Raw genomic sequence first — 16410 nt, forward strand, 5'->3', positions numbered from 1 at the left:
GAAAATAACAGTTGGATTAATTTGTCTTTTGTAAAGTCATCTCTGAAGGTCTTATCAAGCTGATCAGCAAATGGTTTTATGAGGTGATTTGAGAGATTGACAGATTGGCTTAAGGAACACAAAAGAGGAGAAAAACTATTGGAAAATAAGTATCTCTACATTTTAGAAGTGTCAGTTTTTAAGTTAATGTATCATTTATTTACATATAAAAGATGCAACAAAGCAAAAGAGAAACTTTAGGCTTTATTTTGCATTAGTGAAGGTAGACTGCAAACACCATCCCAGAGAAGCAATATTTTATTTCATTATCCTGTAAAATAGGCTGGAAATTTTTTCATTATTGAAATGAGGCTTGGGGAAGCCTGTGTTGAGGTTCATTGTTGTGTCAGAAAAAGAAATCACACATTGGTGAAATCATTTGTTTCCTTCCTTACAGGTGTTTCTCAGCCGATACTGTGGAACAGATAATTGAATATTTACAACAAGATGGTTCACCTTTTGCCTTGGAGCAGTTGAAGGTAATGTATGGATCATTTCTGCCGTGAGCATGGTGAATTCTTGTGTTAGGGAAGTCTCTGTCAGGTCTGTGGTGGAATATAGCCCATTTAAATTTTTTTATTATTATTATTTTTCTGAACTCAGTTGAGCCTCAGAAAGAGGTTTCACAAAACCTTTACCTAAACTCAATGCCTTGTCTACCTGCTGGATGTTGAAGGCAATGCTAAGCTGTTTTTAGTTCCTTTGTAACAGAGAAGGACTTTAGTCAGCATACGTCATGTCATCTCCAGTAGTCCTCCTTGTACTGTGGAAGAAGTATTTAGGGACATTTTTATCAGAAGGATTAGGTCTCTAGAGAATAGTGACCTTGTAGTATATTGTAATTGTGACATTAATTTATAAGTTCTGTTTAATATGAAATGGATCAATAGATGCTTTTCTAAGCAGCAGGTTTAATAAAAAATGATCCCTTTAAACTAGAGGCTCCATCTATAGCCATAGCATAGTCTTAAGCAGTGTTTCTCCGTGTTAGGTACACTTTGATCTTTCTCTAACATGATTTCAACTGGTACAGTAGAAGAAAAGCCGTTTTTGTATAAATGAATGTACATTGGGTACAGACTGACATTGTTTGAGCTATCTTATGATTATGAAACTTAGTATTTCAGACTTCTAGACAAAGGTAAGAAAAAACTGTTTCCTTATACTTAAAAGGTATTTTAGCTTGTCTTTATCTGATAGTATTTTTAATTATAGCATTTTAGTTGTCAGGAAACTCGGCAAAAAATTTTAAGTTAGGTCTTACCTGTGAAGTTGAAAACATTTCCCCATTGTTACTGTATTCTTAAAGGGAAATCCCAAGTTAATTTGTCTCTTAAGATCTTATTCAGTATTGGAATTTTATTGACTTTCAAGGATAGACATAAATTAGAGTAGGTAGAACAGTCATCTGTTTCCCTCACAGAAGTAAATTAATGTTACTATTAACAGCTTTTAAGAATGTTTGCATAAATGTAGATAATCATTTTGTATTCCAAGAATTTTGACTTTAAGTTGGTTCTGTTGAAATATAGAAACTAGTATTTCTGTTTTGTGTTTTTCATCCATAGGGCCCAGTTAAATATGCACTTACCAGTTTCATTTAAGACTAGTCATCCAGCATATACATCATAGGCTGTATGATGTCACTTTAAAGCAGTACAGATAGGCAACTAACCATATTTAAAAACACTGACCTGTCCCAAACCGAGGATGGGACTCAGATGATCTTTCAATTTTCCTTCCATTCCTCTGGCAACATGATTATTCTGCATTCAGGAAAAGGTACTTTGTAAGCCACCCATCACAACTAGGGTCACCATGAACACTTTCATTGAAAGAAGGATAGATTTTCATTTTTATTTTTATAGCTCTGGCAAATGAACGAGGTTACAAAATATTAGTGTCTGCTGGAGTAACATGATACGGGGATCAAAAAATTCCCACTGAGGCTTCCCTGACAGAGCTTAGATACAGGGCTTCTTTTAATCATGTCAACCAGAAACACCAAAAAGGATAATATAGTTGTTAGTGCTTTGGTGACAGGTTTGCAGATCAAATGTTTTAAAAAAATTTTAAGAAGATTTTAATACTAGTTTCAGTAACTCTCTAGGATTACTCCTAATCTCTGTGGGCTCTTCAGGGATTCCTGTCTTCTTTCTGCAGGTCCTAAGGATTTTGTCTGCATTTATGTTCTGAGTTGCAACTATGTCTTAGAGGTTCATTTCTCTCCAAAACTGTCTGTAGGAAAGACATAATGTTTTCAACATATGTGCTAATTATTAAATAAAAACAGAGTTCTTTTTTATCCTTTCTTTAGATTTTTAAGGTTTTACTACTGATCGTTGTAGGATAACATGAGGAAGTCATAAATTCTTTATAACTAATGGAGTTTTCGTAGTATTTTATTTTATGGCTTCTCCTCATATCCTTTCTAAGATTTTCTTCCAAAGTTCCAATATGCTTTTTTTTATTTTATTGCTTAAGGTTGAAATTCATCAAACCTCCTTTTAATCCCTCCTCTTTTGGTATAGGTTGTTCATTGTGCCAAACAATCCATGGAAGCTAATGGGCTATTTAAATGTCCTGGTGGGTAGCTTACATTAGGGAAACAACAAAACACACCAATTGCAGTGCTCTCACATTTTTGTGTGTGTTTTTAATTGTAGTAAAATACATATAATGTAAAATTTACCATCTTAATCTGCACCTGTCTGCTTGCCCCCAATCTCATTATGTGTCCTTTCTTTTCTATGGCTTCTGTCTTTTTCCTTTTTTTAAGTGCTATCTATGGCAGACCATTAGCTCCTGAGAAGCGTGCTTACTGCTCTATTCCCAGACACCTATCACAGAGCAGTTCGCATGGTAGGTGTGATGAATGAATGAATGAATGAATGAATGAATGGGTATGGTGCTATGCCTCCACTGAGGTACAAAAATGAAAATCCAGCACCTGTTCTCAGGCAGTTCACAATCTAGTGGAATAAATAATTATAATACAGTTTAGTAAGTGATGCTGAAATAGACGCTTACACAAATTATTGCGGGTGTCCAGAAAGTGATGGAGGCAGTCTGAAAGGCTTCACAGAAGACAAATCTGAGCACAGAATAAAAGATGAGAGGGAGTTGCTAAGTGGCAACGGATATTCAAGAGAGAACAAAACACATATTCAAAGGACAAATGTTTGGAGAATGTAGAGCCAGGAACAAGGAATATGTTGTTAAAAAGATGGACCAAGGCATAATAAAATTTTTAATAGTTTATTTGTGCAAAAATTGATTTGAATCAGGTAGCACCAAACTGGAAGTGGTTAGGAAAGCTCCACCGATAGAAGCTGGAAAAAGACTTTTATAGTGAAGGTGTAGAAGCAGAACAAGTTGGCTGTTTATGATTGGTTGTCCTTAGGTTTTGATTTCTTAACCTTGAGGCATTACCGGCTTAGGTTTTGGTTTGTTTATAGGTTATTCAAGCATTAAAATACCCTCCGTCTCATAGCTTCTTTCTTTACCAGTGTGTATACTCATCTTAGTAGTTATTGTCAAATGGTTTTGCAATATGGTTGTACCAGTTTATATTCACATACTAAGTTGCTCCACATTTTCAGCAACACAATATTTTTTCATTTTAGTCATTTCAGTGTATATAAAATACTATTGCATTGTGATTTTAACTTGCATTTTTATGATGATTATATGAGGTTGAGCACCAGTTCATCATGCATTGGCCATATAGGTACTCTTTCTTGTGAAGTGCCTGTTAATTATTTTTATTACTGTTAATTTAAAAGAATTATTAATATTTATGGATATAAGTCTTTTGTCCAAATATGTACTACATATATCTATCTTCCTACCTGTTACTTGCCTTTTTTCTCTTAATGATATCATTTAGTGAATAGAAATTTTAATTTTAATGTAATTCATCTTATCTCTTTTTCTTAATAGTTTAAGAAATACTTCCTGCAAACTCTCAAAGTAAAACACATCACATATTAAGGCTTCACATTTCTCAACAACATTGACTAAAATTGCGTTCTATGTCAAGGATCACCAAGATCACCCTGGATTTGGTGATCCACAGATTCACAGAACTCGTGGCTAGGAATTATCACAATGAAAGAACACAAAGCAAAATCAGCGAAAAGCACATGGGATAAAGTGTGAAGGAAACAAGATACAAGTTTCTAACAGTTCTCTCCCAGTGGAATCACATAGGACTTAGTTAATTCCTCCAGCAGCTAGTTGAGACAACACATGTGAAGGCTTTCATTGTGGATTGGTCATGTAGGTTCTCTGCCTAGAACATAAAATTCCAGATTCCTAAAAGGAAAGCAGGTGTTGAATATTTCATTCTATAAATATGGTGTATTGCTCTATTTAGGTCTTCATTAATTTCTCTCAGTAATATTTTCTAATTTTCATAGAAGATTTGCATTTGCACATCTTTTCATTGCATTTATTTCTAGTTGATGGATTTTGATGCAGTTTTAAGTGTAATTTAAAATTTTATTTTCTATTGATCTGTATAAATATAATTGAAATTAAATTTTGTATATTGCCTTTGTTTGCTAAACGTACTTATTCTAATAGTTTTTGGATTACTTTGGAGTTTTTACATATGTAATGATGTCCTCTTTCCTTCTTCCTTCATTCCTTCTCTTCTTTCCTTTTGCCCCTCCTCTTCCCCCTTCCCTTCTTTATCCTTTGTACTCCCTACCCCATCCTCCCACCCCACCCAGCTTCCTATACTAGCTAGTTCCTCCACGCTATCATCATTTTAACAGAAGTGATGATAGCAGCTATCCCTGTCTTGTTCCCCCCTCTCAAGAGGAAAGTTTTAAAAATACTAAAAATGTTGCTTCCTGTAGGTTTTCTGTAGATATTCTTTAATAAGTATAGGAAATTTCTTCTGCTCTTGGTCAGCTAAGAGGTTTTAGGTAATTATTATTTTGAATAAATAATTGTTGGATTTTATTAAGTGTTTTTTTCTGCATCTTTTGAGATATGATTTTCTCATAACTTTATTAATGGGTTCATTACAATAATTGATTTTTGATAAGTTTTTAATTTAAAGAAATCTAAGTTAATTTATTTTCTTTTTCATGAGTACTGTTTTCTGAATCCTAAGAAACCTTTACCTACTCCCAAGTTCAGAAAAAATCCTCCTGTGCTTTCTTCTAAAGCTTAGTTTTGTTTTGTTTGTTTTGTTAAGGTCTAGATCAATCTCAAGTTAATTTTTTATTTAAAAACAACTGGGGATCCAGGTTAATTTTTTCACATATTGTTACACAATTGTTCCAGCACAATTTGTTGAAAAGACTTTCTTCTTGTACATTGACTTGCGTTGTTGCCTTTTGTTGAAATTAAATGATTATACAGACCAGGATCTATCTCAGGGACAATGAGTAATGGTTGAATATTGAACTAGTTTTGTATAAGCCCCTGAGATAAGCCCCATTTGCTCATGATGTACTATCCCTTTTATGTATTGCCGGATTTGACTTACTAATATTCATTTAGGATTTTTGCATTATGTTTAGGAGAGAAATTGTTCTGTAATTTTTCTTGTAATTTTCATGTCAGGTTTTGGTAATTAGGTTATGCTAGGTCGATAAAATAAATTGGGAAGGGTTCACCTTGTTTTTGTTTTTTTGGAAGAGTTTATGTAAATTTTTTTTAACAGTGAAGCCATCTGGACCTTAAGTTTTCTTTGCAAGGTTTTTAATTATCGATTAAATTTTCTTAATGGATATAGGCCTATTCAGATATATTTTTTTTCTTGAGTCAGTTTTGGCAGTATGTATTTTTCAAAGCATGTTCATTTTCATTTAAATTGTCAATTTTTCTTTCCCCAACCCACCACCCGCCATCTACTTTATTTTTCCCTTCTTTATATTTTTGGGTTCTCGACTGGTCATAATTCTTGTTATGGAAAACGAGTCCACAGCAGGTACTCTGAGCAGAAAAAGATTTATTAAGGATAATAAATAGTTCACAAGACCTTTGGGATACCTAAACAGAAACTTTATTTAATTTTACCCATTTGAAAGGTAGAACTTAACATAGACAGGAACTATCAAAATGTGGTGGTATACAGAATATTGGGGGCAGCCATAAATGAGGGGTTTAGTTATAAACTCTTTACTTTGACTAATTTTAATATGGAACAGGAGTTCATTATTTTTGATATCTCTTGATTTAACTGTGTTATGTTTTTAATGGACTTCTTAAAAAATGATTGGATATAGTGTTTTAGATTTTCTTTAAAAAATGAAAAAGTTCAGTGACATACAATGTTTCTAACTGTAGCATCCTTTAGTTTATTTTTATTTTCTAAGCACCATTTGCCCTTGTAGAAAACCTTGTTTCTACTAAAAATGTTTTTTATATTCTTTCAAATAATTTGTTTTGACCTGTTTTGCATTGATTTCTCTTGTGCCTTGCAAATATTTAAAAATATTTTCTATCAAATTAAGCAATTATTGCAATATAATGTGAACAAATAATTTATCTTTTCTCTTTGACTATAGTGTGGAAACTACATTGAGCACTTCTTACATGGTTCCTTTGTAGCTCGCCTAAACTTTTTTCTCAGTAGCATTTTTAGCAGTTCGAAGAAAATTTTTAAGAAATAGTGAATTCGGTTTTTTAATGGAAGTTTTTAGAAATTTTCTAAGGTTACATTGTGAATCAGAGAAGAGTTGGGACTTATCTGTCTGTATAACCCTTCAGTCAACCCTGTGGCTTATGTGGTAGAATTATTCTAATTTAATCTGTAGGCTTGTTAAATATTGTTTTTCTCTTGATAATACAAATCAGACTGTATATTATTGGGCATTCTGGTAGATTTTTGAGGGGAGGGGCAGAGGCAGTATCTTGGGTTTTCCTATAGTTTGAAATGATTTTCGAGTGCAAGGACCATGTTTTATTTATTATTTTCTCCCCAAAGTGTATAATGCATGGTAAGTAATAGATGTTAAGTTAATATTGTTGAATTAAGATGAGAATGTAAATCATTCGACAAAAATAAAGGAAAAATAAGTTGGCTCTGACATACAGGAGACAACTAATCTTTAAAGCGTTAGGTAAATTGGTAAGGAAACTGACCAGTGTTCTACCAAGAAGTAGAAATGTGTTCACTAGGTACAGGGTTGTACCCCTGCACATTTCTAGCTAAAGATCCAGGTCCTAATCATTTATGAAAATTACAGAACAGTCTGTGCTTTCCCTTGTGAATGAACAGGCTATATGATACGATCTCCTTTAACAATCTTCCATCATCCCCTCTCTGATTCCTCTAACATGTGTCTCACTTCCTTGCCAAGGGAACCAGCCCCATCTATGCTCTCATTCCATGCTTCCTGCCTCCTCTAGGAACTAATTGTATCAGCCATCTCCCTCTTTCAGTATTTTCTACCTTCTTAATGGCACATTTTCTTCTGCTGTTATTGTCAAAGCTTTCCTACCCTTCCAAAAAGGCCTTCCCTTGACTTTTTTTTTTCCTCAAGCTACCATTCTTTATCTTCTCCCTTTGCCATCAAAATTACACAAACAAGTTTTTATTCACTTCTCTGTCACCTACACAATGTCCTCTTTTCCATCTTTGTTTTTTTTTTTTTTTTGACTTCAGCTTTCGACATTCTCGACTACTATTATAGCTTTGTATAGTAGAAGGAAAATAGGTTTTGGCTTTGACAGGCTCGGGTTTGGATTCCTACTCTGTGTGACCTTGGACAGACTCATATCAGAGTCTGTTTTCCTTATTTGTAAAATGCACATACATGTGAATGTACTCGCCTGGGGGAAAGGTGCTTAATAAATATCTCTTCCCTGTTTTGCTTATTTTTGACACATTGCATGCACTATCCTGAATTGCTATACCATTTATGAGGTGGGTAGTAGTGTTATCTTCATTTAACTAAGGAGTGGTAGAGCTGGGATTGTAGGAGTGGTTGAGCTGGGATTCTGCCCCAGGTCTGTCTGATTTCAGAGTACAAACCCTAAGTTTGTACTAAGTTTGTACTAAGTGCTAAATTGCCAGCTACAGTTTCCCTGTGGTGCTGGTGTACCAGTGTCTTTTTATATGATGTCAGTCTTATGAAAATATCTGTAATCGGTACAGTTGACCCTTGAACAACTTGGGTTTGAACTGCATAGGTCCACTCTTATACAGATTTTTTTTCCCATATATACTGTAAATGTGTTTTCCTTATGATTTTCTTAATAACATTCTTTTTAGCTTACTTTACGGTAATACTATAATATATAATACGTATACCATGCAAAATAGGTTGACTTGTCAGTAAGGCTTTCTGGTCAACAGGAAGCTAGTAGAAGTTAAGTTCTGGGAGAGTCAAAAGTTACACGCAAATTTTCAGCTGCACGATGGTTGAGCGCTCTGAACTCCCATGTTGTTCAAGGGCCAACTTATGAGATGTCAGAACCAGTGGAGCTTTGTGAATGAAATTTTCTTCCCATTTTATCTAGTGTGTGTATCTCTGTGTGACACAAGCACAGATAACTGGGTCACTTAAGTGGCCTTTTTAAATGAAATTCATTGGTAGCCAACCGAGGAAGTAAACCAAGAGACAAGAGTTTCGTGTTTGAAGAATGCTAGATGTACATAAAAGTGCCAAACCAAGAAATGTGAAGACAAAGGCAGATAACTGTAATACTCAGATATGTGATTGTGGGCTCACACAATGCATCACTGTTGGAAAGGAATTGTAGCGTCATTGGCTTTGCAGACTAGAAAAGAAAGTGGGAATGTCACTCCCTTAAGTTCACCTTTTAGCATTGTAATGCAGTACTTGCAGGAGTAACATGGCATTCCTCTGGCTAGAAAAAATTAGTGATTTTGTTAGCAAAATGGACTCATTGTTGTACTTGCCTGTGGAAGGTGAGGCTCCTAGCCCAGTATGTTTCAGGGGTGCCAGTATTCCTTTGGCTGACAGACAAAAGGGAGACAACATGGAGTAGGATTGCTCTCAGGGCATTGTGTGGGATCATGACTCTACGGCACCAAGGGCAGAAGAATGAGCTCCTATGAAGATGAACCAGATTCATAAAGACCTTAATCATTTTTCTCTCTTTCTCATCTACTTTTCAGCAGCATTGTGGCAGCAGATAGGATACTGACCTTTCCCGAACTTTCTCTGTACAATAACCATCTGTTTAAGCTTTGACAACCTCTAGGTATGATGCTGCCCTATCCATTCTGTCTGTTCTCTGAATCTGTGTGCTGGACTTGAGGATGCTACAAAGAACCTTGAATCTTTCAACTCAAAAAGTATAATTTATACCTTTCAGACAATAACTAAACAACACGCATAAAAACTATATATTGCAGTTACAAAGGAAAGGGCACACATCAAATTTAACAGCAGCAGCTGTCGTGGCGCCAGTCACACCCACATGTTGGAACGCTAGTACTAGCATCTTCAAATTCAAAAGCAAACACTATAGCATTGTAGCCAAGGAATTAGGCCTATAATTCTTACTTTATAGGCCTTGAATCATTTTTTCTCCTTCTAAGGTATGTGCATTTATTTAAAGGTGGAGATTATAGTTAAGACACTTCTTTAGAGTCACAAAGTGGGAAGGAGACGCTATGGTGTTTCTACTGTATCTTCTTTATATTGTAAAGTGAAATGTTCTCTAATATATTAGTGGTTTCTAAGATGTGTATTAAGTTTATTTAAGTATAATCACTGTGTACCTAGTTGGGATCATAATTTATATCAGGCAAGCTACAAAATGTAGATTTCTTACTTTGGTTATAGGTATAAAACTTATGCCACTGGTGGAATGCTCTGCTTTCTTATTGTAATGGATTAGTAAACTTTTGTTTGGTGCTTTGGCAGGATTAGGAGAGGATATAATCTCACTTTTGAGACTATCATGTGAAAGTACTATTAAGGAGCATATTTGAGTATGATTTATATCAAAACTCAGCTACTTTATTATAGACAATAAAGGAACTATTGGTCTAAAACTAGTAAAACCTTTTTCTCTAATAGGTAATTAATAAAATGTCTCCAACATCCCTGAAGATCACACTAAGGCAACTCATGGAGGGGTCTTCAAAGACGTTGCAAGAAGTGTTACTTATGGAATATCGGCTGGTTCAAGCTTGTTTGGTAAGATTTTTCAAAAAGCAATAGTTTCTAGTTGAGAATGTAATATATGTTTATTGTATAGCATATAAAATATAGAAAATTATAAGAAAATTAAAATTACCTGTAAATATAATCCAGGTGCAAAATAGTAGTATGCAGAATAGTAGTAGCTTAGACTAGGGTGCTGGCATTGGAGAGAAGTGAATGGATTTGAGATCAAAGTAGGCGATAGAATTAATAGACTTTGATGTTGGAAGTGAGGGAAAGAATGCTTTTAGGAGTTGGAACTTAGAGGTGTGGGTTAGAGATTTAAATTGGAAAGATATTAGTACCAGCAAAACGCCTGAAAACTACATATTGCAATTATAGAAGAAAGGACAAACATCAGATTTAGACAGCATGCAATTGGGACCTCTTGCAGCAGTGGTTGTGGTGTCAGTCACACACATGTTGGAACACTAGTAATAGCATCTTCAAATTCCAAAGGAAGTGACATAGCATTGTAGAGATTTATTAACAAATAAGAGCACTCAGCATGTGCTGGGCACTGTTAGAGGCACCAAGAATACATAAACACACACACACACACACACACACACACACACACACACACAAAATCTCAACTCTAGTGGAACTTACTTTGTTATGGGTGAGATAGATTGTAAACGGGTAAAGTTGTAAAATATACAATAATAAGTACTGAGGAGAAATAAAGTGGAAAGGAGGATATAGGAAGAAGAGAGAGGGGGGTTGAACTTGTAGATGGGATGATCAGGGGAGACCTCACTGAGGTGTTTTTTGAGTGAAATCCTGAAAGAAGTGAGGGAGTGAGCATCCAGGCAGAGGGCACCACAAGTGAAAGCTCAGATATGGGTGCATGCCTACTTGTTCTGGGAACCTCAGGGAAGCCTTGTGGATGGAGTGGGGTGGAGGGGTGGTCAGTGAGTGAGAGAGAGATGAGGTCAGAGCTAACAGGGCAGGAAGATGCACAGAGCACATGTGGCCTCGAAGGTCTTTATAAGACTTTGGCTTTTGTTCTGAGTACAGTAGAAAGCCACTGGATATTTTTGAGCAGAGGAGTCACATGATCTTATATTTTAACAGAATTCATAGCTGCTGATGTGTTGAGTATAGAATAGATAAAGTCATACAGAAGGAAAATGATCTTAGCCCTGAAGAGCACCAACATTTTGAAGTGGGGCGAAGGAGAAGTAGAAGAGGAAAAGAGCAGAGGTAGAAGAACTCGGGGATGTGGTGTGATAAAGACAAGAGGAGTGTTTCGAGGAAGAGGGAGAGCTGCTGAAGCACTAGTAGATGACGATAAAAGCATCCTTTGCATTCGGCAACACTGAAGTTACGGCTGACTTTTGCTAGCCGTTTCAGAGGAGATTGGGGCAGAAGTTACAGTGCGGTAAGTTGGAGAGGAAATGAGTAAATGGAAGGTGAAGTGGAGACTGTATAAAATTCTTCAAACAGAAATAGGGTAGAAGCTGGAACTGTGGAATCAAATGAGGTTCATTTTTTATTTGGTAAGGTAGGAGATACTGGAACATGTTAATAAATGCTTGAGAATGATCCAATAAAGAAAAAAGATTATGTTAATGATGCTAATAATAGTTAACATTTATTGAACACTTACTGTCAAAAACTCTGCTGGATGAGGATCAAGATAATCCTATGATGGATGTAGTGATACTGCCATTTCAGGAAACTATATTAGAGTTAGAGAAATTATTACCCCAAGGTCACATAGTTTCTATGCAGTAGAGCCCGGAGGTGAACCCTGATGTTTGAACTGCAGGTACTCAGCAACTAAATTTTACTGCCTACATTGATGAAGCCAGGAGAAGATAGAGATGGAGAACCTTCTCAAGCAAAGTCCTTGAGAAGGTAAGAGAGATGTTACTATGCAGGGGCAGTCTGGCCTTTGAAAGAAGGATGATCCCTCCTTCTGCAGTCAGGACAGGGAAGTCATGGTGCAGATGATGGTAGTTGAGCTGCAGGTGTTTCAGTGGTGGAAAAAAGCAAACGTTCATGTGTTAGGGCTTCTCTCTCTCTCTCTCTCTCTTTTTTTTAATGGAGTGGAAAGTTAAGTCATTAGCTGAAAATATAGTGAGAGAAGAGTTTGCTAGAGGTGGAGTTTGAGTCAGAAAACAGTTTAAATCATTGTCTTGGGGAGTAGGGAAGAGAACCATGGGTGGTCGAGCAGTTTTCCATGCCTATTTGAGATTTGTGATTATGAATTTTAAATGAAACAAGTCACAGTTACATGATTTTTCTGCCCCAAAGATTGAGCTCTTCGAATGCAGCAACAGGTAAATGGTAAGGTTCAGCTGGTGCTGCGATTTTGCCAGGACAGAATAAAGAAAAGGGCTTGAGGGAGAGGAGGACATTTTCAAGGAAAAGTGACCACGGTAATAGAATTCAGGAAACTGGGCTGGATAAAGAGCAAAGTGAACAAATACAAAGTCGTAGGATCGATCAGTGGAGCTCAGTAAGCTGAGGGATTTGCAGCAGTGGAAGGTACTTGAGCACATAAGGAAAGTACGTTGTGAGAGTTGGTTCAGTTTCTGATGTCATGGCTCAGGTTGTGGCTATGGGAATGGGAGGCTAGAGTGAACTTGGAGAGAGATCACTGGGAATAAGGATGCCCAGAGAGTTCCCGTTTGTCTTCATTTTCTTTCAGGTAAACCATGACTTTCCTGAAGGTATCAGGGCACGTAAGTGAGAATTATTTCTTTCCTGACTATTATGAAAATAGGATTTATGAATATATACTATTCATCAAAGATTATAGTTGTTTTATTAGTGAAAATTAGACATTTATAATACTTTTTTTAAATATTACCAATTGGCATATAAGGAAAAATAAGTCTTTGAAGTCAATATTGTTTTAAAAATTCACATCATCTGGTCACTGCTCCCTAATTATATGTAAGAGGTAATCTTGCTCCTGCAGTCACATGAACTGCCTCTACTAAGTGCAGTGTGAGCGTTTTTTACTACTCATTTTGTTACTGAAGGCTTTGAAAGGTATATTTATTCCCTTGCAAAAAGCCTTCACGCCTCCTACCCTCTCTTTTGTACTGGCCTGGCAAAATCCCAGCAGTGGCAAACCCTCCCATCTCCCTCCTTTCCTGTACCTGAGCAGTTAAAACATTGACATTCAGAAAAACCATATGACATAATTCATAACATCTGCTAATAATGCTTTTATTACTTTTTTTGCTTATCTTCCAAGTCAGCATATTTAGAAAATGCAAGTGAAGTGGTTTTTTTTAATTCCTAGCAAATTTGGAATAATTTATTTTTATGTATATGCCCATATCCCTATAAATAATAGCTGCTATTTCTCTTGTTTGAGTTCTTCTGCATGTGTTTTGCTTATCTACTCTCGTTATAATTTTATTCATGACTTTAATATAGTACAGACTGTGTGTATATTTTATCTGAGTAAAAGGTTATGTTCTCTGAGCTTTAAGCTTCAATAAACTTTACTGGTTATTGCTGTAAAATTTTCTTAATTTATGGCATACTGTAATATCAGAAATAAGCAGTGGGTTCACATTCTTCTAGAGGACACATGCAGTTGAGTCAGAGGAGATAACTATGTCTTATAGAGACCAAGTAAAATATGCATTTTTCCCACTAATTCCTGGCAGATTCTTGCTGCATGTGGATCAGAACCTACACTTCTGATTTTAGGAGGACCTGTGTGGTGTTTGGGTTATGTTGCTAAAATATTCATTATATGTTATAGCAACCTTTCTTAAACTTAAAAAAGATATTGTTTTTATAGATACTGTCATTTATTTAAAAAAAAAAGTTGAAACCAAGCAGCATTAAAGTTCTAATTTATAACACAGGTGTTTATCAAACTAATTTTTAATAAAGAGAAAGTATGTTGCTTCATCTTTCAGCATAACTTTTTTATTCAGAAAGCAGTAGCTATTCTGGGTAAAACATGTTTTTGCATAGTCAAATGTTGCTATAATTTGCTAATTATAAAGTAAGCAAATAAGATAAAATAAACTAATGTTGGTAAATTGGAAAAAATAAACTAGCAGATTAGGGGAATAACTGCCAAAATTCTTACACTTAACATCTAGAACTTCCTAGTTATAGAAGAAAATAAAAATGGATTATCTTAGCAGAGCTAGAGAGCTACTAAATGGTATTTGAGCGGGTGCCTCGTGAGACCTGAAATATCCGAGCTGCCTACATGGCAAGAACTTGTTATATTTATGCCAGGTAAAAATTCGATCATTTAAAATTAACACCCAGATTTTACTACAATTCTCTTTCCTTTTGCCCTTCAGTGGACTGTCAAATAGGTAGATAGCACTGGCCAGAGGGCTTAAAAGGGAAGAGATTCTGTAGAAAGAATGTTCTGGGATTTTTATTTACAGTCCAGGGAATGTTAAAACTTTCAAGTTGGCAGGGATTAGAACATCAGTCTTCAATATCACCACTGATCTGATGATACTGGAATCCCAAAGTTAGGCAGCCAAACCTGAAAAACTTCCAGTGTCCACATTTAATTATGCATAAAGCCTTCTTCCCTCTTCCTCCTGAAGCAGGCTTCTTCCTCAGTTCCCAGACTGCTTCTTTAATTATTTAGCCTTTTAATGCTCAATGCAGTTTATTAGGTTCACTATAGAGTTTGTATGCTTAAATATTTTCATTCTTCACAAGAATTTTGTATACTTTAAGCATGATTGAAATTCCCTACCATACTAAATATAGCCCCCTTCTGTTTATTTAAAATTTTTTTTGAGATAATTGTAGATTCACACGCCATCATAAGAAATATGATAGAGAGAGCCTACATACCCTCCACCCAGTTTCCCAGATGGTAATATTTGTATAAGTAGTATACTGTCACAGCCAGGAAACTAATGTTTCCCTCATTTATGATTGCCTCATACTTATAATCCTGTGGGGATACTGTGTGGCTACTCTAAATGATGACTACGCTGAAATAAGAGAAGTAGGGTTTCTCATGATAACCTGAAGGTGGTCTGGTATTTTAATTCAGTGCTGTGTGATTTAGACGGCTCAGCAGAACGCTAGGATCCACATTTAATTATGTATAAAGTCCCCTTTAAAGTAATTTTCCTCTCAAATCAATGTAGAGGTGATTGGAAGGTAGATCTGAGCCCTCCAGCCTCTCCTTCCTTCTCTTTAAACCACACACGCTCTGGTTTTAGCTGTTTTATTGCAGGGAGATTTCATTTATGTTTTCGTTTGAAGAGGAAAGGAGTTCTAGGCCTTAACCTGCTGGATTTGTTCAGTAGGCTGTATTCAAGCTAGAGGCATCAAGCTTAGTAGGTTAGAAAACAACCACATGGTCATCATCAGTACATTGCTATCCATCCAAATTCTGTGGGGCCTTAATTTATAAGAAAAAATGAAACAAAAATTCAGACTTTGCAGGGAAAAAAAATGTGCTATAGAAAAATATGCCTAGTCTCAGGTAGTTTTGATTCAGTAATTAAAATCTGGTAATACCAGAAAGAAATGAACTAACTTTTCTCATGTCTTCACTTGACAGTTTTAGTAGATAAAGACAGGAGTCCAAAGTGGAAACCAGCTGATCTAAAAGAAGTGACTGATGAAGATTTAAATTATTACTTTACATTTCCGGGAAGCAATGATTTGAAATTTTGAAGTGAATTTTGAAGGTATTATTTTGAATCTGTCCAGCTGCCTGTTGTTCATATATTCTACAAACTGAGAATGATTTCTGCATTTTCAAATGGTTGGGGGAAAGAAATTAAAGATATATTTCATGATGTGAAAATTACATGAAATTCAAATATGAATGTCCATAATAAAAGCTTTTAAAACATAGCTGTACTCATATGTTCACATATTATTTATAGCTGCATTGAATAGTTGCAACAGAGGTTGTAAGGCCTGCAAGACCTAAAATATTTACTGTCTGGTTCTTTTCAGAAAAGTTTGTCAACCCATTTTAAAAGATGGGAAATTTGAAGGCCTTTAGAGATTCTCGAGTTAGTAATCTAATTAAAATGGGAACTTTGCCTTTTGATTTTGAGTAGTGGTTTATAGGTTGATTAAATAAACATATAAAAAACAAAAACTCTGCAATTTTTTTGGAAACTTAATGCTTCATAGAATTTTCTGTGTGTGTGTGTGTGTGTGTGTGTGTGTGTGTGTGTACACATGTAAATCTATTTGAAAGTAACTGAGTTACTATTGCAGAAGTGTTCCTTTTATAACACTAGAATTC

General features: G+C 35.5%; 1 protein-coding gene across 7 annotated transcripts in view; it reads left to right on the forward strand.

Moving 5' to 3' along the window:
* The window catches only part of HIBCH (3-hydroxyisobutyryl-CoA hydrolase), a 75456-nt gene extending 59196 nt beyond the window's left edge, over positions 1-16260 (forward strand). For 4 of the 7 annotated variants that reach the window (XM_036236181.1, XM_016146335.2, XM_016146588.2 and 1 more), the window contains 4 exons: positions 437-518; positions 10056-10175; positions 12841-12874; positions 15709-16260. In XM_036236181.1, the coding sequence (XP_036092074.1) occupies positions 437-518; positions 10056-10175; positions 12841-12874; positions 15709-15824 (352 nt within the window). In that variant the 3' untranslated portion in view covers positions 15825-16260. The other 3 variants (XM_016146780.2, XM_036236182.1, XM_016146681.2) reach the window with 3 other exon arrangements.
* The last annotated feature ends 150 nt before the right edge of the window (positions 16261-16410 follow it).

The sequence above is a fragment of the Rousettus aegyptiacus genome, unplaced genomic scaffold (genome assembly GCF_014176215.1).
Source record: "Rousettus aegyptiacus isolate mRouAeg1 unplaced genomic scaffold, mRouAeg1.p scaffold_m13_p_2, whole genome shotgun sequence".
NCBI classification, from domain to species: Eukaryota; Metazoa; Chordata; class Mammalia; order Chiroptera; family Pteropodidae; genus Rousettus; species Rousettus aegyptiacus.